Raw genomic sequence first — 25,039 nt, forward strand, 5'->3', positions numbered from 1 at the left:
AAGGATGGACAGGTATGTTTTAGAAGCATTGCTTAGACCGGAGTGGGGGAAGACTTGAGATAAGGAGACTCATCAAAAGTCTGTTGAGATTGTCCCGGTGTGAGGTGATAAAAGCCTGCAACAAGGTGGCAGCTGAGGGGTGAGAGAGAGATATAAGGAAGTTTTGGATACATGGGATGATTGTGAGTGAGGAGTTAAAGTGGACACTGGTTTTCAGCCTGGTTAGCTGTTAACAGTTAGGAAGTTTGGAAGAAGGGGATGGTTTGTGGGGAATGATTATGTATTCTGTTATGAACCTAGTGAGTAAGAATTTCCAGGATATCCAGTTTGAGATGACTAAGGTATTTGGTGATGCTTTAGTGGAGTGTGGGAGAGAGATTAGGGTCAGATATATAGATCTAAGAATCATCTTCATAGAAATGGACATAAAAACCATGGGAAATAATAATGAAATCATCAAGTCAAATTGTATAGGGAGAGAAAATGGTCTAGGACAGATCCTTGGGGAGCTCCACTGTTAGTAGGTATGACCTGCATGAAGATTCAGCAAAGAATGAAGAGTTGTCAGGTTGGAGAAAAGGCAGGAGAGAATGGTATGAAAATGCAGAGAATGAGCTTTTTTGGAAGAGGAGGATGGTCAGCAATGTCAGAGGCTATAGAGAGGAATGAGAAAAAGGCATTAGGATTAGCCATCAAGAGGTCATTGATAACTTTGGAGGAGCAGTTTCATTTGACTATCAAGTGGGAAGTCATTGCAGGGAGTTCAGAATTGTGTGAGAGGAAAAGAAGGGAGGCACCAAGTCTAGATGCTTTCTCATTCGTGGTGTTTAGCCATGAAAGGGAGGAGAGATACAGGACTTTACCTAGCAGGAAGGTCAGATCAAACAAGGGGTTTTTTTGTTTTTGTTTTTGTTTTTTTAAAGAGGAAGGCATGGACAAAAAGCTGCTTCTCTCACAAAATGTCCTATGTAGTATCCTTGTACGTGGCTGCAGCAGCAGGATTTGAATTAGGTGGAGTGGAATTAGCCCTCCTATTAGCAGTACAATAATGGATTTTAAACTCTTTATGCCAAGATCTTGAGAGATTTGGAAGAGGACCAGGTGCAGAAGAAAAGGGTCTTAATTTGTTAAGATGCATAAATGGAGAAGAAGTAGCCAGATAACTTGGAGCTGCTCATCAGAACCATTAAGGAGACTTGAAAATGAACATCTTTTGGGTTTTTTGATTAAGAAACCACATCTTGGGGGGCAGCTTGGTGGTGCAGTGGATAAAGCACTGGCCCTGGATTCAGGAAGACCTGAGTTCAAATCTGGCCTCAGACACTTGACACTTACTAGCTATGTCGCCTTGGGCAAGTCACTTAACCCTCATTACCCTGCATAAATATTTAGAAACCTCATCTTGAACATTGCCATTATAACTAAGGAACTATTCTCTTTGGCTGATGGCTGATGATCCCCTTTCCTGTGGACAGCAGGGAAGGAGCCTGGAGATAGGGAAAGACAGAAGATTGGTGAAAGAGACAGAACAGCAGGGGAAGTTGGCTGCAGAACCCAGGATGGAAAAGGATTTTATCTACTATTGACATCTGCTGTTCTTCCCCGCTGCCGCCGGCGCCCCCCCCCCCCCCCCCCAGTCTTTGATGATGCAGGCAAATGCTAGGCCAGAAGTTGATGTTTGCTGTTAATAACATTAAATTTGCCAAGCATTGACATATCAAATATTTCTTGGAAGGCTTCAGGTGGACCTAGCTTTGCCTTTCACTCTGGCTTTCCATCTTCACTTTCTGATCCAGTCATCAGAATAGTATTGCAATGAGGCAGCCCATGTCAGGGGCTGGGTGGCCATATGGAAAGGGAAGGCTTAGCCTAGAAGGGGGTAAGGATTGGTAGAGTATGCCAGGTGAGAAGTTTTGAGGTAGGGATGTAGGACTGTGCCTTGTACCTTTTTGTGTTTAGTTTGAATTGAACTGAATTGAACTTGTAATGTGAAGGAAAAAAAGTAATGTAGTGCTTAGAGGCAGTTTGTGGAAAGAGGACTAGACTTTAGAGCCCTGGGTTTGCATCTGGCCTCTGTTACTTAATATTCTGTGACCTTTGGCAAGTCCTTTAGCTTATCTGGGCCTCAGTTTCCTCATCAGTGAAATGAAGGAGTTGGAATAGGTGGTTTCTAAGACCCTATGCTCTGATCAGCAATTGATTGAAATGACTGCTGGCCTTGGTAGATACCCCTACTTACGCAGATTGGAAAATGCTTGGAGAGTTATATTGTGGTAATTTATTTCCCTGTACATTTCTACACTTTTTATTTTTAAGCATCATTTCTTATAGTTCATTTTATCCTCGTGGCCAGCATTGAGGCTTTATTATTCTCTTCTTCTGGGATTAGTTACCTCTTGGGCTTCACAACTCATAGAATTTCTCCATTGTCTTTTGTGTTTCCGTCTATTTACTCATATTGGATTGGATGGATCACTTAGATTAGGTATTGGATTGGGACTTTGAGGGTCAAGCTTTACCTCTTCTGGCACTTTTGGATGGGTTGAGCAGGCTCAGTTTGGTTCTCTCTTATTTGGGTCTTAGTTTGGATGCTGTTACAGTTGCCGTTCTCAGTGGGGGTGCTCAGATTAGGCTGAATTTCTGTCTCTGCCTCAAGGTGGTGGTCCATTGTTCTCAGTCTGTTTTCTATCTCCTTCTCCTTGAACCGAGGAGTTAGAAGTGGTACCATTTCCTGTCGTAACCTGGATGTGTCTCAGTTTAATGTTAGTGATTGCATTGGTCCTTATAAGGTCTTCTCACTTGGACTTTTTTTTGTTTGTTTTGTTTTGGTAGGGCAATGAGGGTTAAGTGACTTGCCCAGGGTCACACAGCTAGTTGACTGTCAAGTGTCTGAAGCCGGATTTGAACTCATATACTCCTGAATCCAGGGCCAGTGCTTTATCCACTGTGCCACCTAGCTGCCCCTTCACTTGGACATTTAAGACCTGAATTGGTCTTGTTTATTGTTGTGTCCCTGTCTCCCTGTACAGTGCCTTCTGTAAGCACACCTTGTTCCCCAATTCTGTTCAGTTAGGCCTGGACTGGAATCTGACTTCAGACCCAATTATTGCTCTCTTACTAAATTGAGAGGCCCTGGAGTGTCTTCATTTAGAGCACCTGCTATATTCAGGCCCATTTACTGGAGCTTGCATTGTCTTCCTTGGCACAGCCCTTCTCTCTTGCTTGTAGTATTCAGACCTGATTTTGGGGGCTTAAACTGGCTTCCCTGATGTGATCCTACTCCCGACCTCTGCATGCTTCTGGTTATATTTTTGTACAGTTGTGCATCAAACAGAAGATTTTTGGTTTTCTTTATCATTTTTGTTAACTGCATTCCTTTTCAGATATTTTCTGGGGTGTCTAGCAGAGTTGACATCACCATTTTAATCAAGAGTTCTAAATTCAATTTTTTACCTTTTTTTAAGCTACTGAAATAAACCTGTGGTTTTAGATGATTCATTTATTCTCTTTCTTAACACTACTTCTGCATAATATCTATTTAAAAGAACTTATCCAGAAAGCTTTTAACTTGGCTGTCTAGAGCAGAAAAAAATTAAGGGACTATTTTTACAAAAATGAATTCAAGTTCTTTGATTTTACATATTGGAGGAATATTTGTTTGGGAGGTAATATGCTTTTATTTTTAACTTTTAAAAAGAAAAGTAAATATTTATTGGAAATTCAGCCTTTTCAAAAATAAGAAGTTTCTATTTTTTATTAATTTCATTATCTGTATTTCTTTTGCATTATAGCCTACTCATGAAGGTTACTTCTCTTGTTTGGATATCTGGACCCTTTTTTTGGACTACCTGACTAGTAAAATTAAAAGTCGTTTGGCAGACAAGGAAGCAGTACTCAGCAGGTAAACAAACTATTTATTGCTAGAAGCTGAAATGATATTCATTAGTATTCCTTTTTGCTTAAAAGAAGTGACACAGATGAGCCTCTGATGTTAGACAAGATCCTGTTAGCTTAAAGTAGAGTAATGCCATTATGCAAATTTTCCTCAAGCCTCATTTCCTTACTTTATATGCCCTTAACACATTTCCCAATTTTTTTTTTTTTAGCTCACTAACATGATATTGAGTATTGTACTGTAGAAAACTTCTTGGAGCTGATGCAACGAACTATTTTTGGTTAGTTGCAAGGTTCAGCCCACAAGGTAAACAAGCAAATTCGGTCTAAGGATTTGTAAACTCTTAAGATATGATTTGACTGAATTTTAGAAGATCCACATGTTAGAAGATTAATTACCTTAGAATTTTTTAGATTAAATTATATACACTTGGGAAGAATTTGGATTCTAGAGTCGTACTCATGAGATGTTAATAATACAAAAAAGCAAAAGGGTAGAATGTTAAAATTTTAAATCAGAATAAAAATATTGGCCATGTCTAATACATGTTCTGTTAGCATGTGAACTAACAATCCAGGCACCATTTGGTACCAGCCCAGAATTTGCCTTATTACAGTGGAATTTATTTAGATTTTGCACAATTTTCAGCTGTCTTTATTTATAATCCACTCATACAGAAAATATTGGGTAGATGTATTGCTTAGATATGAAACTGACTTTGATCTGAATGGATTGCCACGTAAAAGTAGTGAACTCCTTGTTGCTGGAATTGTGCAAGGATGACCACTTGTTAAGTGTGCTGTAGCGGGGATTCTTATATAAAATGGCAGTTTGGACACATTTTATAGTTGGAAATAAGGTATTGGGATTAGGTGTTGTAAATTACACTTAAAAATCTAACTAAAAATATTTATAATACAAATATTAACATTTACTCCTTTACTCATAAAATATTGTCTTTTAATTACAAAAAGGAAGTCCCAAGTTAACATAAAGTTGGTTCGCATATGGTTATTGCAAGTATATTCATGTATCAGAAACCATCATTGCAAAATAGCAGTTCCTCTCTCTGGCATAATCCTCTTTGAAAATCATTGGTTGGGGGCAGCTAGGTGGCGCAGTGGATAAAGCACTGGCCCTGAATTCAGGAGGACTTGAGTTTAAATCTGGCCTCAGACACTTGACACTTACTAGCTGTGTGACCCTGGGAAAGTCACTTAACCCTCATTGCCCCTGCAAAAAAAAAAAAAGAAAAAGAAAGAAAATCATTGGTTGGTTGGTTGGTTGGTTGTGCTTCATTCTCAGAGAGGACCAAAATGACATTACTGTGCTCAGGTCAAGGTGTAGTGTATCTGACTGTGGCTGATCAGACCTATGAGCTCAGAAGGCTTTACCACAGGTTGGACACAATTAGTCCATATGAACATTTGGAGGGGAGATGTCTTTAAATTTGCACATCACATGTTTTTTTTGAGCTACTGCAATTCTGCTTGGCTCATAAGAGCACAGTGCCTTCTTTGATGTGAGCATGCCATGCTGAGTGAACTGTGTTAGTGTCTTACTTGTCTCACAATTGATTCCAGAGTTCTTCAGAGAGATCTTGAGAATGTCTTTCTATTGCTTCTTCTGACCTCCACGTGAACACTTATTTGCCTTGTGTGAGTTTTCAGTAGAATATTCTTATAGGTAAATTGATGTTGGGCATTCAGACAACGTGACCAGCCCATTGGGAGTTGTGTTCCTGCGGTCAAGTTTGAATGTTTAGCAGTTCAGCTGGAGAAAGGACCTTGGCATCTGGTACCTTATCTTGCCAGGTGATCTTCAGACTCTTCTTAAGACAAGTCAAATGGAAGTGATTCAATTTCCTGGCGTGGTGGTGGTATCATATCCAGGTTTCAGAGCCATACAATGATGAGGTCAGCACAAAGCTGAGAGGTGGTCTAATACCTCATTTTTTCCACACTTTGTTATGGAGTCTACCAAACACTGGACTAGCTCTGGCAATGCAGTCATCAACCTCACTTATGTAGACATTCTTGGAAAATATATTTCCAAGGTAAGTAAATGTGTCCAATAATTCCATGTGTGGATGGTGTGGTGCTGGCTAGTGAGAACCTCTGTTTTCTTGGTGTTAATTATTAGGCCAAAATTAACACAAGCAGCAGAGAATTGCTCCATACTTTGTTGTATCTTAGCCTCAGAGGCTGCATTGAGTGTGTAATCATCTGTGAACAAAAAGTTATGCACCAACTCTCCCTTTACTTTAGTCATGACTTATGGCCTTTTCAAGTTAAGTAATTTACCATCAGTGCAGTGGTGGTCCTTGATGCCATTTTTGTCCTTGTTGAAGGCATCTGACATCATCACTGAAAACATTATGCTAAAAAGCATGGGAGCAAGCACACATCCCTGCTTTACTCCACTAGCGACTGGTAAAGCGCAGGAGCATCATTTGTTATCCAGAAGCCATGCCAGCATGCTTGAAAATCATTAATGTTGAGTTAGAGTTAAGATGGCCAAGTGAGAGTTAGCAGTTTTACCATAACTCTTTCATATCCACCCCTACTGTGACTGATAAAGAGCACCAGATCAAATTCTAATCAGGAAAGCCAAGAAAAAGTCACAGTGAGTCATTTTTCCAGCTTATGGCAGCTTAAGAAGGCAGACAAAGAGTGTCTGCAGACATTGAGGTGGGGCCTGGCAAGGTGGGCAGTGTAGTACCAACAGTGGTACCACAACAGGCAGAAGCAGGGAGCAGCCCAGCACTCAAGGACAGTAAAAAGAGTGAACACCTGGGCTGAAAGAGATCCCAGAGTCCCACCCCTCTACTAGTCCTGGGAACAGGAACAGGTGCCATCTGGCAGCTCTGTCATCCATTACCTGATTCCAGATCACAGACACTGGCAGAGAGAAGTGATTGTGGTTGAGATGGAGCAGAGGTCCTACCTGTGTAAGGAGCAAGGAACAAGTTCCAGGACCATATCTGTGTGGCTTTGAACCTAAAAGCAGAGGGGGGACTTAGTTCTGATCTTTATCCCTGCATATAAACCAAAGCAAGAGACCAAAACAAAGGGGAAAGCCCCCACTTCATTTGTTCTCAACCAGCAGGCTAACAGTGACTGAATCCAGCAGCAGTCTACAGAAATTTCACCACATAAGCCAACAGACCTAAATCAGGTCAAGGATTTGCAGACCAGAAGGGCAGTGAATGAGCAGATTTCTTCCCATATCACATCACTTTGGAAATACTGAAAACTTGTAATTTCCTAGACTGAGTTGTGAAAATAGTGGAAAGACATAAAAGAACAGCTCAGGCCAGATGTACCTCCTCAGGTGAGCAGAGCCCAGCACCAAACTAAAGTCCAAAGTCAAGAAATGGGCTGGGAAGAATGGGCAAACATAAAAAGAGCCCAACCATAAAAAGCTACTTTGATGACAAGAAAATACAAGATACAAACTCAGAAGAAGGCAATGACTCAAAAATATCTATAATTCAGATTGGACTCAAGCCCACCAAGATTTCTGGAAGAACCAAAGAGATTTTTTTTTAAAAAGGAAAAAAAATGATTTTAGACTAATGTTACTCTTACATTAACTTTAACATTAATGTTAATGTTTTTGAAGTATTCTATTAAAAACTAATATGTTTCTGTTTTGTCATGGTTATGAAGAATAATCAGGTTCTCTTGGTTCTAGGGAATGTATTTAGAAGGGTCTTCCTTCCATTTGAGAAAATATCCCCTTCTAAAGAATGGTTGGTTTTACAGATAAATTATGGTACAAAATAACATAGTTTGAAAATGCTGCTGTCACCTGACTCCAGTAGTAGTAGTGTTTAAAATACCAGAAGTAGTTTGTTTCCTGAAAAACATTCAGCTTCTGTGGAAATGCCTAGGCTTCTATCCCCCTTTTGACTCTTGTCACTGGTAGTCTTGGTTTTCTGTATTGAATAGGTTTTTCTCATTATTGATAATCTGCTTGTCATCCTGAATAAGGATGACACCATTACATCAAACTTTAAGAGTATCTTTTTTTCCCCAAGCCTGTCACTAGTTTGTGGTTTATCCTGTGAATTCTGCGTATGTTAACTTCCGTGACATTTGTTGCTAGCTACCATGATCCTGTACTTTAGCTTCTTTCTCCCTCCCATCCCACCTAAATTTTATTCCAGGTTTCAGAGTTCTTGAGGAATCTCCCTAGCAGCTTACGACAGTGGGGAGACTCCTTATAGTGTTAGGAATGTCAGCAATCAAATGAACAAGAGATAGAGTGTATTAACTAGACCAAAGCTTCTTAAACTGTGAGTCATGACCCCACATGGGGTCATGTAACTGAATGTGGGGGTTGTGAAAAATTTGGCAACAGTAAAAGGTTACGTATACCTATTTTATATACCTATATACCCAGAATTGTGTAAAAATTTCTCTGGTGAAAAGGGGGTCGTCAATGGAAAAAGTTTAAGAAGCCCTGGACTAGACCAACAGGACCCCTTTCTTTGTCTCTTTCCTACTCCTTCTATCCACATGCTGCAGCTATAGTATTGCCAGGGGACATCTATCTCCTTAGGTGACTATCTTTTTACTTCAAGCATCTGATTTCTTTGCAGTATCTGTCTCCAAAGGAAAAAGAGCTTCTAGTAATTACTATATTGATGTTCTCAGAGTTTAATACATTTTTATATTCTCCAAACTGTGGGGGTTTTGGGGGGGGCGGGGCGGGACAGTGAGGGTTAAGTGACTTGCCCAGGGTCACACAGCTAGTAAGTGTCAAATGTCTGAGGATGGATTTGAACTCAGGTCCTCCTGAATCCAGGGCCGGTGCTTTATCGTGCCACCTAGCTGCCCCTCCAAACTGGTTTTTAAAAAAAATTCAGGTAAAATATATTTTATTAAAACTTCCTAAGAAGCAGCAGAAACAAGTGTCCATTCATGTTTATGAAGTTACATTTTTGGAAAGAATTTCAATAGCAACTGCTGCTTGCAGGAAGTATTCTTGACTGTTTTCTTGTCATAATTTGAAAATGTAGGTGTGGTTATACCACAAGCACTGCATTCACATCCTGTCCCTTGTGGTTTAAAGTTTTTAATCTCATATCTTAGGCATTGTAGTGTATAAAGTGAGCAGCCTAGACACATATATAGCACATGACTTAGTCTAAAAGCTCAGAAAAAGCTGGAGTTGTTAAGGTTCTTGTATCACAGAGATGTCACGATATTAATCTTACTGATTGACAATAATGTATCAAGCCATTGTTGAAAGTTGTTTAGTCATTTCAGTTGTGTCTGACTCTTTTCATGACTCCATTTTGGGGTTTTCTTGTCAAAGATACTGGAATGGCTTCCCATTTCCATCTCCAGATCATTTTACAGATGAGGAAACTGAGGCAAACAGGGTGAAATGACTTGTCCACAGTCACATGGGCTGGTAAGTGTCTGAGGCCAGATTTGAACTAGTGAAGGGGACTCTTCCTGATTCCAAGCCCTGTGCTCTAGCCACTGCAACACCTGGTTGCCCCCTTTGTTGAAAGTAATGTCAAGCAATTTAGATGATAATTACTGCACTTGTATTCCTTTTTTGCGCCTGGTAAAGACCAGGCAGATGTGCTTTAGAGCAGGACTTCTTAAACTTTTTCCACCTGTGACCCCTTTTTGCTTGAGAAAACTTTTATGTGACCCTGGGTATATAGGTATATAAAATAGATATACATAACCTTTTACTGTTGCCAGATTTTTCATGATCCCCACATTCAGTTATGGGATGCCAAATGGGGTCATTGACCCACAGTTTAAAAAGTTAGGCTTTAGAGTAACTCTTTTTTCCTCTTAAGGGAAGGTTAGGTAATTTGAAGCCTCCACACAACTGAATGCTCGCCATTGGAGTCAGGAAGACTCATCTTCCTGAGTTGAAATGTGGCCTCAGACACTTACTAGGTGTGCGATCCCTGGCAAGTCACTTAACTCTGTTTGCCTCAGTTTCCTCTTATAAGGTTAAGGTAGTGAATGGCTGTTACCCTGAGTTGTAGTGTATTTTCTTTAATAACTTCAGGAATTCCTAGAGATAAACTTCTTGAGCATTTATTCCTTTGATAATTAATAAAACTTTGTGTTCCAACTTCTCTTCCTCTCTCCGTTCCCACCCCTCACCCTCAAGAACTCAAGCAATTCAATATAAGTTATACATGAGTAGTCATGGAAAACATCCCCACATTACTTGTTAGTTTGTGAGAGAAAACAGTTAACAAAGCTTCAGATTAAGGAATTGTCAAAAAAAAATTTTTTTTTTAAAGTGTTTCAATCTGTTTTCAGATACCATCAGTTCTTTCTCTGTGGATGGGTTGCAATTTTCATAGGTCCTATAGGGTTATATTGGATCATTGCCTTGCCCACATGCTTCCCAGCAGATCATCTTACACTGTTGCTGTTATTTTGTATACAGTACATTTCACTCTGCTTCAGTTCATAGGGATTTTTCCAGGCTTTTCTGATAGCATCTTGTTCATCATAACTTTTATATAGTATCTTAAACTTGACAAAGAATTTTCTTCCCAATAGCCCAGCAAAGTATGTACCATACATTTTGCCATTATAGACAATCCCCATAACTCTTTCCCTCTATCCTATTCCCTTCCCATGATATTTACTCTATTTTCTATCTTCTTTTTCCCTCTTCCTCCTCAAAAGTGTTTTACTTCTGACTCTCCCCTCCCTGGCTCTGCCCTCCCTATGAAATCAAGCAATTCAATATGTCATACTTGTGCAGTTATACAGAATATCTTCACCTTCCTTAAAAATGTTTTGCTTTTTACTGCTCTCTCCTCCAATCTGCCCTTCTCTCCTTCCCCTCTTCTCCCCCCCCCCATCTCCCTCCCCTCCCACTTCCCTCAGGGCAAAAGTATGTTACTGTACCCACTTGAGTATATATGTTATTCCCTCTTTGAGCCAATTCTGGTGATAGTAAGGTGCCCTCACTCCCCAACTCCTTCCCTCTCTTCCCCTCCCCTCCATAAGCTTTTTTCTTGTTTCCTTCATGTGAACTACCTCTCCCTAGTCCACCTCTCCCCTTCCCCCTCCCCCATTCTATTCCTCCTACCCCTCAACCCTATTTTAAAGATGTGATCATGGGTTAGCTAGGTGGCACAGTGGAGAAAGCACCAGCCCTGGACCCAGGAGGCCCTGAGCCCAAATCTGGCCCCAGACATAAGATGCCCCACCCTGTTTTGCCCCATAAAGAACAAAACATAAGTGCTTTACAGATGTCATCCCTTCATAGTCTGACCTATGTCCTCTGTGAATTTCTTGCTGAGAAAGTCCTTATGAGTTTGAAGTATTATCTTCCCATGTAGGAATGTAAACAGTTTAATCTTTTAATATCCCTCATGATTTTTTTCTCCTGTTTGCCTTTTTATGCTTCTTTAGGGTCTTGTATTTGAAAGTCAAATTTTCTATTCAGTTCAGGTCTTTTCATCACAAATGCCTGAAAGTCCTCTTTTTCATTGAAATTCCATTTTTTCCTCTGAAAGATTATAGTCAGTTTTGCTGGGTAGGTGATTCTTGGCTGTAGTCCCAGTTCCTTTACCCTCTGGAATATCATATTCTCTGGTTCTTTAATGTAGATGCTGCTAGATCTTGTTTTGTCCTTATTGCAGCTCCACAGTATTTGAATTCCTTTTTTCTAGCTGCTTGCAATATTTTCTCCTTGACCTGGGAGCTCTGGAATTTGGCTATAATATTCCTGGAGGTTTTCCTTTTGGGATCTCTTTCAGGAGGTGATAGGTGGATTCTTCCCATTTCTATTTTGCCTTCTGCTTCTAGAATATCAGGGCAATTTTCCTTGACAATCTCATGAAAGATGCTGTCTAAACTCTTATTTTGGTTATGGTTTTCAGGTAGTCCAATGATTTTAAAGTAATCTCTCCTGGATCTATTTTCCAAGTCATTTGTTTTTCCAAGGAGATATTTCATATTGCCCTCTATTTTTTTATTCATTTGGATTTGCTTTACCGTGTCTTGGTTTCTCATAAAGTTACTAGCTTCCATTTGTTCAATCCTAGTTCTTAGGCAATAATTTTGATCAGACAGCTTTTTAAACTCCTTTTCAATTTGGCTTTTCAAGCTGTTGACTTTTTTCTCATGACTCTCCTGCATTGCTCTCATTTCTCTTTCCATTCTTTCTTCCACCTCTCTAAATCTTCCTTCTATCTCTCCTACTTTCTCTTCAAAGTCCCTTTTGAGTTCTTCCATGGTCTGAGACCAATTCATATTTTTCTTGGAAGTTTTAGATGTAGGAGCCCTGAGATTGTTATCCTCTTCTGAGGTGCACCTCAATCTTTCTTGTAGCTAAAGAAACTTTCTATTGTTCTCAACTTTCTTTGCTTGCTCATCTTGCCATTTTTTTTTTACTTGACTGTGAGGCCCTACTTCCAAGTTATACTGTCCCAAGCTTCAGAGGGTCCAAGGTGTTTTGGTTTGAGGGAGGGCAGGTTTTTCTTTCCCCTGGCCTTTTCTCTGGTCCTAAGCTAACCTCAAGCCAATTTGCTAGTTAGCCAGCCAGCAGAGTGCTGATATGGTTCTTAGCTTCCAATGAGCCTGTGCCCTTCCCCCACCTAGGTTCCTCTGCTCAGGATTTCTTCCTGGTTCCCTGCTGGGGTACAATAGCTAAATTCCTCCTTAGGTCCCTCAGACACTCCTGCACTTTCTCCCCTGGTCAGCTGTTCAGCCCTCTCACCCAACAGTAAGCTTAGTTGCAGAAGATGCTGGTGCAGCTAATTTGGTGGCTTGGGGGTAAGTTCCTCTTGCTCCATGTGTCTGGATTCTGTGTTGGTGTGACTGCGGGATTAGACTCTGCTCACAGCCCAGTACGGCCCCCTTTAATCTGGAAAATAATCTCTCAGGCATCGTTTTATGGCTTTTGCCACTCCAGGGCTTGTTTTATTGCTGTTTTGGGGGTAATTGAGTCAGGAGCTCTGTGTGTTTAATGTCTTTCCCCCACCATCTTGGCTCTGCCTATTACCACATTTCTTGATGGAAATCTTGGTGGGGCTTGGGACTTGGGTCATATTTATTGCATGAAATTGCTTCTTTGGCTCATGGTCTGTGTTGGAGTTTGTCTACTTTGGAGTCCTTTTGGAGTCTTTCTTAACTCTTTGCCCTAGCTGAAAGAAATGATAGGTGATAGTAATAGAATCCTTATATATGATTTAGTGATCCCCATTTCTATTTGAGTTAGGCACCACTACCTTGTACAATGTCAGCCTTCCAATCCTTAACTGAAAACCAAAGATGTCTAGAGGAAATCTTGTTATTTTAAAATTTTGCCTATAAATGTGCCTAGTTCCTAATTTTTTCAATCATGTAGTTTGTGTATAGAAGTCCCATGATAATCTGATAGAGTATAAAAGGATCTTATATTCTAATGGGGGACAACATGTGGAAATATATGTACATGGTATATACACATATATGTATGTACAGAATAAGTAGAGAATAAATGCAAATAGATAAATGGTAGTTTGAGAGAGAGACTCCTAGATCTCATTAATCCAGCTCAGGTCTCTCCCATAAATTTTAATCCCATATTACCATTTGTCTGTTAAGATATTTCAGATTAGGGGCAGCTAGGTGGCACAGTGAATAAGAGCACCGATCCTGGATTCAGGAGGACTTGAGTTCAAATCTGGCCTCAGACACTTAACATTTACTAGCTGTGTGACCCTGGGCAAGTCACTTAACCCCAATTGCCTCACCAAAAGAAATAAAAAAAGATACTTCAGACTTGATATTCAGTATGTGAACAAAAAAGTCCAGACCTAAACTCATTATCTTTCCCCATCAAAGTTCCCTTCTCCCAAACTCCTCTTATTTCTTTTGAGGATATCACCTTTCTTCTAGTCTCCCATTTTGGTAACCATGGTGTCACTCTCAAGTCCTCCTTCTCCCTTACCCCCACCCCATACATCCAAGCAATTTCCAAATCTTGTAATTTCTATTTCCAAAACATTTTTTGAATCTGACTCCTCTCTAATCACACAATTACTACCTTATTGAAGGCTTTAGCTTAGGTCCTCATTACTGCTCACTTAGATTATTGTACTAGCTTTCTTATTGTTCTCAGTACTATAAGTCTTTCCCTTCTCCAATCCATCTTCCACATAGTGGCTGAAGTGATTTTCCTTAAGATCTGACATTGTGGCTTCTCTAAGCAACTTCAGTGACTAGAATAAATTATAAACTCCCATTAACTTTTTTTTGGGGGGGATGGGTAATGAGGGTTAAGTGACTTGCCCAGGGTCACACAGCTAGTAAGTGTCAAGTGTCTGAGGCCGGATTTGAACTCAGGCCCTCCTGAATCCTGGGCCAGTGTTTTATCCACTGTACCACCTAGCTGCCCCTTTCCCTTAACTCCCCCCCCCCCAATATTAACTTTTAAAGCCTTTTACAACTCTGCCAGTATTTCCATCATTATATTATTTTACTCTTTTAGGACAATGCAGCTCAGCCAAACTAGCTTCATAAACATTCATTCATTCATTCCATACCTGTAATGACATCTCATTTCACGGAGTCTCTTTCTTTCTCAACATGTAGCACAAAAGCCTATATTCTTGGGGCAGCTACGTGGCACAGTGGATAGAGCACCGGCCCTGGAGTCAGGAGTACCTGAGTTCAAATCCGGCCTCAGACACTTGACACTTACTAGCTGTGTGACCCTGGACAAGTCACTTAACCCCCCGTTGCCTCACTAAAAAAAAAAAAAAAGCCTATATTCTTTTTTTTAATTCAGAGGACACATTGATTCAGAGCATGTAGTAGTGCTTCTTGATTAATTGCTAACATTTTTGGACTTTTTTTTCCTGCTCTTGGCCTTTTGCCTTATTCCACAGTGCTTTCATTTTGTTTACTAGACATACTTGAGAAAGCAGTGAAAGTATCCTTTTTCTTGAGTAATTCTTTCTCATCTCTGAAGGAGTAAAGAGAAGGGGAAGTCGAGGAAGGTAGACACCATAGAGAAACTCTGTTCAGCACAAGTTTAGTTCATTTCCTGGAAAGGAATGTAAAATAGTTTTATGGGAAAGTTTTTCTCAGCATTAGTATACTTTGAAAAAGAAAGCTTTCCATTAGTCTTTGGTTCCCATGATCTGCCATGAATAGGCCTGATGATTTCTCTACCCTCTAAATAGGTTATTGTCCCTGATGCTTATGACCTGATAACCAATAGATTAAAAATGAGTAATGTTGAGTCAGTTGAAAGACCGTGGAGCAACCAGGAAAGACTATACCAGATGTTTTGTTTTTAAGGAGAAAGGTTTTAGTTGAATAAAAGGTTGTCCTGTTCTGTTCTGTTCTGTTCTGTTCTGTTCTGTTCTGTTCTGTTCTGTTCTGTTCTGTTCTGTTCTGTTCTGTTCTGTTCTATTCTCTTCTGTTCTCTTCTGTTCTCTTCTTTTTGCGGGTCAATGGGGGTTAAGTGACTTGCCCAGGGTCACACAACTAGTAAAGTGTTAACTGTCTGAGTTCGGATTTGAACTCAGGTCCTCCTGAATCCAGGGTCAGTGCTCTATCCACTACGCCACCTAGCTGCCCAGGTTGTCTGTTATTTATGAAATTACTTTTTCTTTTTCAGCCTATCGGTACATTCTGCAGAAGTAAAGATTTAGATAACTGTCCATTTTGTTGTTGTTCACAGGCAGTGTTGTATAGCTAGTTTTCTTTTTTAGCTTAGGTTAAAAAAGTGCTTTTGACATATTCTGTTGTATGTAGTAGTAGAAAAAAAGAGGAAGAAGGGGGGTGAAATTTGTCATATCATAAATGGAGTGTATAAGAAGAGTGTACAAACATGGGGTGGAGTATCAAATGAGCCTTATTCTTATCTGAAATGGACAAAGTTGAACATACATGCATACATACATATATAATACATTCACACACTTTTTGATGTGGAAATATACTCAATTGTAAGGAAAGGAACAATGTAGTTAAAAGGGAGAGTAATGATGGAGAATAAATAAGCCACAAGCAAAACAAGTTATCTGACTCCAAAGGGAATGGGGGAAAGAAAAGAACTAGAATCTAAGGAGATTTCTTAGATTTCTTTTAAGAAAACTGAGGAATGGCTGAACCAATTGTGACATATGAATAAAATAGAATATTATTGTGCAGTAAGAAATGATGAAAGAGGGGCAGCTAGATGGCGCTGTGGATGAAGCACCAGCCCTGGATTCAGGAGTACCTGAGTTCAAATCCGGCTTCAGACACTTGACACTTACTAGTCGTGTGACCCTGGGCAAGTCACTTAACCCTCATTGCCTTTAAAAAAAAAAAAGAATAAAAAAAAGAAATGATGAAAGAGAGAATTTGAGAGCATCCTGGGTAATATGAATTGACAGAGTAAAATGAGCCAGAACCAGGAGAACAGTTTATAGAAAGACAACAATTTCATAAAGAACAATAACATTGAGAAACGTAAGAATTTGATTAATGCAGTGATTTACCATGTCTTCAGAGGACTTTTAAGTTTTACAAAGCACTTTATATTATCACATTAAATCATCATGCATCCATGCTAGTTTGTGATGTATTTCCTGAACTCCTTTACTTTCTTCTGTTAATATTCCTACTGTTTCTCTCTTCATTGGTCTTAATTCAAAAATTCTTTGCTATCCCTTCCCCCTTTTGGTTCTCACAAGTGTATTATCTTAATATATAATTCACTCTACTCTAATTTCCCTTCCTTTATCTTGTCCCATTTCGGTAAGGCATACTCACTTTGACCTGTGTTTCAGTTATGGTTCCCAGCAAGTCTCAGTGATGCCTATTACACAAGTTTCTCTCCTTTAGTTAGGATATCTAGTTCACCATATTTTTTTACTATACTCTGTACATTTGTTTGTAGACATTCTGAGGACATAGGTTTTTGTTGTTGGCCTTTTTTCTTGAATTTTTCTTCCTTGTACTACTGGATATCCCTACTGCCATTTTACTTTAGGTGTTGTAATTGCTATTGCACACGGTATTTATCTTGGTAAATGTATGTAGGCAGTTTTCTTCCTTGGGGTTATTTCGGGTGACCTTGTGGTCGATAAGGCTTAAGTGTCTCGTGACCTTTCTAGCTCATGAAATTGAAACCTCATGGATCTGGTCTTTCAAGATGCTTCTGATTTGTGATAACCCAGAGTGTGCATTCCATTATTAGTACTGTTTCATATTAATTTGGCGCCTTACGTCAGATTCTGAGAACAAAGGGTGAAAGCAATTCTTTTTTCACCTTGTATCACCTTTTTCTTCACTTGCAGGTACAGAGACGCCCTGGTGCTCTTGCTTACTGAGGTATTGAACCGGGTACAGTTCAGGTACAACCAGGCACAGCTGGAGGAGTTGGACGATGAGACCCTTGATGATGATGTAAGCAGTGTACTACATGTACTTCACTTTTTGATTATGGAATTTTCAGCATAGCATGTAACTAATTTAAGTCTCTGATAGGAATCTGCAAATCTTTTGTTTCTGAAAGTAGCACGGATAGAATATTCATTTTTAAGCTTAAAAAAAAGTTCCTGGTCTGTTTTAGATTTGGCTTTACAAGCATTTTCAGCCATCTACTCGTACCACGAGTAGGAGTGGAGAAGCATTGTTTTTGAGAAATGTGTTGGGTTATGTGGGAAGCTTCAGTGGATCTAATTTTGGTATGGCTATGCCCTCTACTGCTACAAATTGTAACCCAGACATGTCTCATTTCCCTGTGCAGTTCTTGTCTGTATCCTTTCATAAATCTTACAAAAAGGAGTTACTCAAGGCTGGTGCATTTTCTCTATTTATTGGCTACTAATGCCACTAATGCTCTTTCTTTACCTCCTTTTCTGGTTATATATGTACTTTAATGATGCCTTTTCTACCACTTAAATTATACAAATTGCCTGTGGAATTATGCTGCATTGTATTTTCATCCACTGTGACTCTCTTGAGTTCCCTGCATTTTTTTTTTTCTTTTCTGAGTTTCTGGTGTTCTATGATTGACCACCATATGGAAACACTAGGAAAATACTGATGTTAAAAAGATTGGTGTTGGGGCAGCTAGGAGGTACAGTGAATAAAGCACCGGCCTTGGATTCAGGAGGACCTGAGTTCAAATTCGGTCTCCGACACTTGACACTTACTAGCTGTGTGACCCTGGGAAAGTCACTTAACCCCAATTGCCTCACCAAAAATGAAAAAAAAGATTGGTGTTTTGGAGGATGGAGAGTAACTTGGATTTGTTGAAAGCATTACCCAGTTTCCTAAATGCCAATTCAACTAGCTTTCTAGTTCTGGATTTAACTTATTGTCCGCCAGTAGCTCCTCTCCAAGATAAATGTGTATTTTGATGACTTATTTGCACGTCATAATTAGATAAATATGCATTTTTTATCCATTTGATTTTTTCTGTGTGGATGATGCATATATAATATACAAATGATCATTGAAAGTATGCTTTAATCTACTTATGACAATCAAATCCTGGACCATTCTATTTTGCAAGGCTGTGGAGCTCATTGTGGATGTTTTGAAATGTGCTGTGGCTTGATACAGTTGGCACAGTGCTCTCTGCAAATAGTCACTCCCAGAACCCTGACTCCTGCATTGCACATCTTCTTCCAGGATGTTGGCAAAACACTTTTGATAAGTATATGTCTCCCTGTGTTAAACCTCATTTAATATTGATAATCAGAGGATTGTTGGAGAAAGTTATCTTTCTGGTTTCATCCATTGAGGAATCTTGTTATCATCTTAACATATGGGAGATACCTTGACGAAAGAGACCTTTTAGGTTGCAGTTTTGTTCTGTTGAGCCAATTTTTTGGTGGGGAAGGGGGTAATGATCAAGCATTGAGAGATAAACACTGAGGGATCTTTGTAGTCTTTAATACTTCTCAGTTGCATAACTAGGATGATCTGGTCTTCTCTAGAAAATTATCTGCAAAAGCCTACATGTTTCTTTTCATATTTTTATTGAGAATACCTTTGTATTTTGGTTAGGGTTTAACCACTCTTTCCAATGTCTAAATTGCCATTGATGTTTCCTTACAGAGCATAGTCAATGCTGAAGTGATAAAATTGAGATGTAGTAATTCCATTGTAATTGATAAGGAGAGATTCCCATATAGAACCCTGATATATCTGTTTTGTTTTGATGTCTGTTATCCTTCCAGTTTCCTTCCTAAATAAAAACCTCTTGCAAAATTGGTATTTGGAGAACCTTGGGAGAAGGGAGTGAAAAGAGGAAGTATTTCATTATTTTCCAGTTACATGTAAAGATAGTTTTCAACATTTTTTTTTTCTTTTTGGTGAGGCAATTGGGATTAAGTGATTTGCCCAGGGTCACACAGTTAGTAAGTGTTAAGTGTCTGAGGCCAGATTTGAACTCAGGTCCTCCTGAATCCAGGGCTGGTGCTTTATCCACTGAGCCACCTAGCTGCCCCTCAACATTTGTTTTAATAAAGATTTTTAGTTCCACATTTTTCTCCCTCCCTCCCTTCTCTCTCCCCTCCCCCCTCCCCAAGACAGAAAGCAATCTGATATAGGTTATATATGTACAATCACATTAAACATATTTCTGCATTAGTCATGTTGTGAAAGAAGTATCAGAACACAAGGGAAAAACCTCAAAAAAGAAAAAAAAAAACAACAAAAAGTAGAAATAATATGGTTCAATCTGCATTCAGCATCCACAGTTCTGTTTTCTGGATGGAAAGTCACAATTTATAAAGTCCTTTATAAAAATAAAAAGTGCCCTGTTCTTATTTGAAATTCTCATTGTAATAATAGAATTACATATTAGGTCAAGTTGATAATATGTTATTGCTCTGCGGAAATAGAATTCTTAAATTTAGTCACTGATTTTCTGTTATATCTGTGTGACTTTTTTTTTAAAGACCAAGTAACATCATATGTAATTTTTCATTTTTGATTTGAATTTGAATGTTAATGAACTTTATTCTGTGGACAAACTCTAAAAGAACAATTACTTCTAAATACTAAACAGTTTTGGAGAATTCACCCTCTATTTCTTTTTACAGCAACAAACAGAGTGGCAGCGGTACTTACGCCAGAGCTTGGAAGTTGTGGCCAAAGTCATGGAGCTTCTTCCCAGTCATGCATTCTCTACACTGGTAACTAATCATTTGGGGAAAAATTATTAGTGACCATTTTCTTCTTCACTTGGGCAGCATGACAGAGAGGACCAGGAATCCAGAGCCCAGGCTTGAGCCCTGGCTCTGAAACTGGCTAACTGCTAGATCTTGTGGAAGGCATTTTTACCTCTTTGGGCTGAGTTTCCATATTTCTAAAAAGGAAGGACCTGGGCTTCAAAGCTCTTTTTTAATTAATTAAATTAATTAATTCTAGCTCTGTTTAATTTACAACATAGCCAATAAATTTTAGAAGGCTTTACTCCTATATACATAGACGACTTTGGATTTCAACTTTTATAAGCCCCATTTTCTTTTGTAGCTTCCTGAACTGAGGGTGTATTTTACTGTCTCCCTAATTATATCAGATAGAGGAAAAAATGAGCTGTAATTCACATCCTATTTAGGAGTTGGTTGTAGAGCATTACAAGCCTGGTGTGATCCTTTATGCTTATTTTGATTTCTTGGGATCTTTAATCCCATAGCCTAATTTAGTTCCTTTTGAAAGCAGTGTTGTATGAAGAGATCATATTAAGTCCACATCATCTTCTAAAGAAAGGAAACAGAATAAAAATGTAATGCAATGTTTCCTATTCATCTTTGTGGTCTCCTGTATTCTTTTCCCTGGGGAACGTTGTTTTACTTTGTCTTTTGCTTTTCTTAGTTTCTATCACATTAAAGTCTCTTTTTTCCTCTTAATGTAATTCATTTCATAAGCAAAGGTAGTCTCACCTATAGGTGCTGGCAAAGTCAGCAATAGAAAAAGACTTTTGAATAAATTGACCTATCTCTTTTCACTTTGCCAGGCTCATTGATGATATAAAAATATATATTTTTTCCTTTCAAAAGGTTGATTGGGTCATCAAGTGATGATTTTACTTGTTTTTGGTGGGGAAGTTGTGTTCTGAGGTGAATCTATTATCAGAATACCAGGGTAGATGCTGACAGCTTAGATCAAAATAGAACTTGGTTTAGGACATAACTTGACTGTCAAACCTTTTTTCATCCTTGCTTTTTGTGAAATTGATGTAGTTGCCTTCCATTATTTATTGAATGTTAATCTTTAGAGTAATTTTAGTGGTGGAAATCATGGGGGGGATTGAATTGAGAGACTTCCTTGACCCATATATAGGTACAAATAACCAGGATTCATAGAGTAAATAATTTCTATTTCTACTTTCCCAGCTTTATTACACATTGTTCCCTTTTACAAATTGTAGGCTACAGCCCAACTTAACCTACAGAGTCTTCACACATGCCATCTCCTCTCTCTTTGTCTTTACAGTGGCTGTCCTCCATGGTTGGAATGCACTCTCCTTTCATTGCCTCTCAGAATCCCTAGTTTCCTTCAAGATTTAGCTTAAGTGCCATTTTCTGAATGAAGCCTCTGCTAATCCTTATAGCTTTAATGCTTTCCCTACTAAAATTCCCTTGAAATTACTTTTTATATACCTACATATATACTTGTTGTCTCCCCCAGTAGGATGTTAGGTCTTTGAGGGAAGGGACTATTTCACGTTTTTCTTTGTATCCCAGGTACTTTTCATAGTATCTGGAATACAAGAGATGCTCAATAAATACTTGTTGTTTGATTGATTCTTTTTCCATACTTTGGTCATTGTATAATTTGATGTTAATGGGATTAAAACACATTTATGACTTTCTCATTTGTTTCTTTGCTTTCAGTTCCCAGTTCTTCAGGACAATTTAGAAGTTTATCTGGGGTTACAGCAGTTTGTAGTTACTTCAGGGTCAGGTAAACCTGTTTTCATTTTTTAATATAAACAGTTATTTTTAAAAAGACTATTATTTCTCTAATGATTCTGTTGCTATCATAATGTTCCCCCATTACCCCTCCCTCCTTAAGTAAACTTTAAAAAATTGTATTACCAAGGCATTATGGGAGGGAAGAGAGAAAAATGAGGTGACAATATATTTCAAAGGGATCTTCTTCAGTGAATGAAGAAAAGGGCTAGTTTAGGACAGTGACAGGGCTTATTAAAATCCTGACTGGCATGCTGCCCTATTTTTGGTCTAGACCTTATCTTTTAGGCTCCTACCCATTTGCGTGGCCTTTTAAAGTATTTGCATGATCACTTTTATTTAAAAATTAGAATATTTCTTTGTTCTGGAATACTTCTTTAAGTTAAGGTAGTGAGTTGAAAAAAGTTTTCTAATATTTATAACGAAAGGGATATGAGTTTAGGTATAAGCAGATGAATTCTTCAAGATGCCATTATTACACCTGCTATGTCTCAATAATTGTCCACCTTATTTTAAACTCTTCTTGGGAGGTCTCTGCATTTAGCCAGCCAAAATTGCTTTGGTTTCTGACTTATCCAGTTTCTTAATTTAGTAACATCTATATTTTGGTTTAGTGTAGCATTGGTAATTGCTTTTTCCTCTTGAATTCCTCTACATTCCTTGCCCCAGCAATAATAAAATATTAATCTTTGATCTCTCAGCATTATCAATTCCACTCAGACTGTAGTCATTAATTTTTTTTTTCTGTCAAGCCTCTATCCTCTTTTCCTCACTTAATACCTGAGTTCAAAATCTCAGCTTGGCAGTTTACTGTTTGCTTAACCTTGGGCCTTGATGTCTCTGGGTCTCAGTTTCCTCATCTGTAAAAGAGAGTGTTCTATTAGATAATCTTAAATTTCTTTCCAATCTGTATTTCTAATTCCCACTTCTTCTATTTGTTCTTTCTTCCATTCTTTTTGTTTTGTTTTGTTTTGCAGGGCAAGGAGGGTTAAGTGACTTGCCCAGGGTCACACACCTAGTTAAATGTCAGGTGTTTGAGGCCGCATTTGAACTCAGGTCCTCCTGAATCCAGGGCTGGTGCTTTATCCACTGCGCCACCTAGCTGCCCTTCTTTCTTTGATTCTTTATACAATATAAGCTTTTCTAATAGAATCCTAGCAGTTGTTTAATCCTACCTATCACAGCCATATACAACCTCCTGTCCTATGTTTTTCTTCTTTCTGCATGGTCACCATTACCAACTTAGTAATTCATGACTGGAATAGAGGTATTGAGAGAAAACATGGTTTCTGGGGATGCTTTTTGACTACAGTAAATCCTGCTTTTAAGGAAATTGAGTGTTTTTGAATGCCTTTTGACTTAATGAATCATAATAACTTATTTCTATTATTATTACTGGAGCTTTTAAGTAATCTGGCCAGCTCCAAGGGTTCTAGTATGACTTTGGCATACATCAAGTACAAAAAAAGTTTTTTTGGATATTGGGATGCATAAATGCCTTTAAATGGATAATAGATGAGAATAAAATTATTTGTGTGGATTTTTAGTAGAATACTTTCCAAATCAAATTGCTTCATAAAATCTATCAATCAGTTAATTTGACTTAAAACCTGACATTAAATCTACATTTCTCTACCTAGAGTATCATTCACAGGCTGTGTGAATTACCCTCTCAGGGATAAGCAGAATAAGTTTTATTTATATCAAAGTTGCTTTATTTGTCATACAACTCATTAAATGTCTTCTAGGTTCAGCGCATTGTGTTGGACACTCAGGATCTAAGAGTTTAGCCTTGATCTAATAAGATGTTACTGTTTGTCTGCAAGATTTGTTAGGTTTTTTTCCTGTTGTTTATTTAATAAGTTTACATAAGAATATATGGGAAGACCAGTTATTTCTAGGGATGCAATATGGAAAGAATGCTAGACTGGGAATCAGGACACCTGAGTTCTAGGACCTCATCTCTAAAGGGAGAGGAGTTCACCTAGTTGGTCTCTAAAGCCTCTTTCAGGTTTAGGAGTCTGTGATCTGGTATCTCTGAATGATGTTTGTATAATATAGTGGAAAGAGTGCTGTACTTGGAGTCAGCAGCTAGGTTCAAATTCCACTTCATTAATTTTTACTATTTGGCTTTGGGAAAGCCACTGTCTTCTTTCCAATTTCCTCATCTCTAGAATGAAGGGTGAACTAATCATTTCTGAAGTGCCTTTGAATTTTAAACCTATGATCTTATGTTTTTAATGTAATGTATGGGATTGTCAGCTCTGTGCTGTTTGGGACCTTATTTTTTTTTTAATGTTTCCTCATAGTATTGCATGTTTACCTATGTGTTTGGTAAATATTTTCTTGAATCATGCTAGTATTATACACAATTTGCTTTTTAGGCTGGCTTAAAAAAAAGAAACAAAACTTTCAGTTGGAAACCAGTTTAACTTCCTTAAATGGATTTTTTTTTCCAAGCATCAGAATTTGAGTAAAAGCAATGGTAGCCTATTTCAGACTAGTCATCCTGCAAGTTTAGTGTGGATGTATTTTATCAAGGGGAATTTTGTCAGGGGGGTTTTCCAAGTTGTCAAGCTCAGTACTAAGATATATACCTGACCAGGATGAGGGTGGGGGTGGGTGGTGCCAAGATGGTGGAGTAAAGGCAGGGACCTACTTGAGCTCTCCTAAATTCCCCTCCAAACAACTCTAAATTAGCTTGTCAAAATGAATTCTGGAGCTTCAGAACTAACAAAAGGACAGGGTGAAACAACTTTCTAGCCTGTGACAACTTAGAAGGTTGGTAGGAATGGTCTTTCTCACTGAGGTGAGTGGAGTGCAGTCAAGTCCAGTGCAGGCTGCCTCTGGCAAACTAGCAGTGGACAACTGGATTGGTAGTGATGGCTTCTGGAACTCTAGCCCACAGATGGTAAGGAATTGGCAGGGGGGTGTTGGACCACTAGTCAGAAGGAGATTACAGAGGATGCTGACACTGGGTGCAGGACTCTTTCATTGCCTATATGTAAGTTCTGGGTTTTAGTCCCAGGGTGAGGAGGAGGCTGTAGAGGAGTGGGACCCAGATTATAGTTCCAGGGCAGAAAAAAAAGTGCTCATGGTCTCTTACAAATCAGAGCACAGGCCAGGAGAGCAATTATTCTTAGATCATACCTCCTTGGAAGAACTGAAAGCTTATTCCCTCCCTCCCCAAACTAGCTATGAAAACCTGAAGCTGGGGACAGTCC

At 38.8% G+C, this 25,039-nt stretch overlaps 1 protein-coding gene across 2 annotated transcripts in view; it reads left to right on the plus strand.

Moving 5' to 3' along the window:
- XPO6 (exportin 6) overlaps positions 1-25,039 on the plus strand; it is a 127,617-nt gene that overhangs the window by 68,956 nt on the left and 33,622 nt on the right. For both annotated transcript variants that reach the window (XM_043966316.1, XM_043966323.1), the window contains exons 9-12: positions 3,792-3,901; positions 17,181-17,289; positions 19,941-20,033; positions 21,738-21,807. In XM_043966316.1, the coding sequence (XP_043822251.1) occupies positions 3,792-3,901; positions 17,181-17,289; positions 19,941-20,033; positions 21,738-21,807 (382 nt within the window). The remainder of the gene's footprint in view (positions 1-3,791; positions 3,902-17,180; positions 17,290-19,940; positions 20,034-21,737; positions 21,808-25,039) is intronic.

Source organism: Dromiciops gliroides, chromosome 1 (genome assembly GCF_019393635.1).
Source record: "Dromiciops gliroides isolate mDroGli1 chromosome 1, mDroGli1.pri, whole genome shotgun sequence".
Classification (NCBI taxonomy): Eukaryota; Metazoa; Chordata; class Mammalia; order Microbiotheria; family Microbiotheriidae; genus Dromiciops; species Dromiciops gliroides.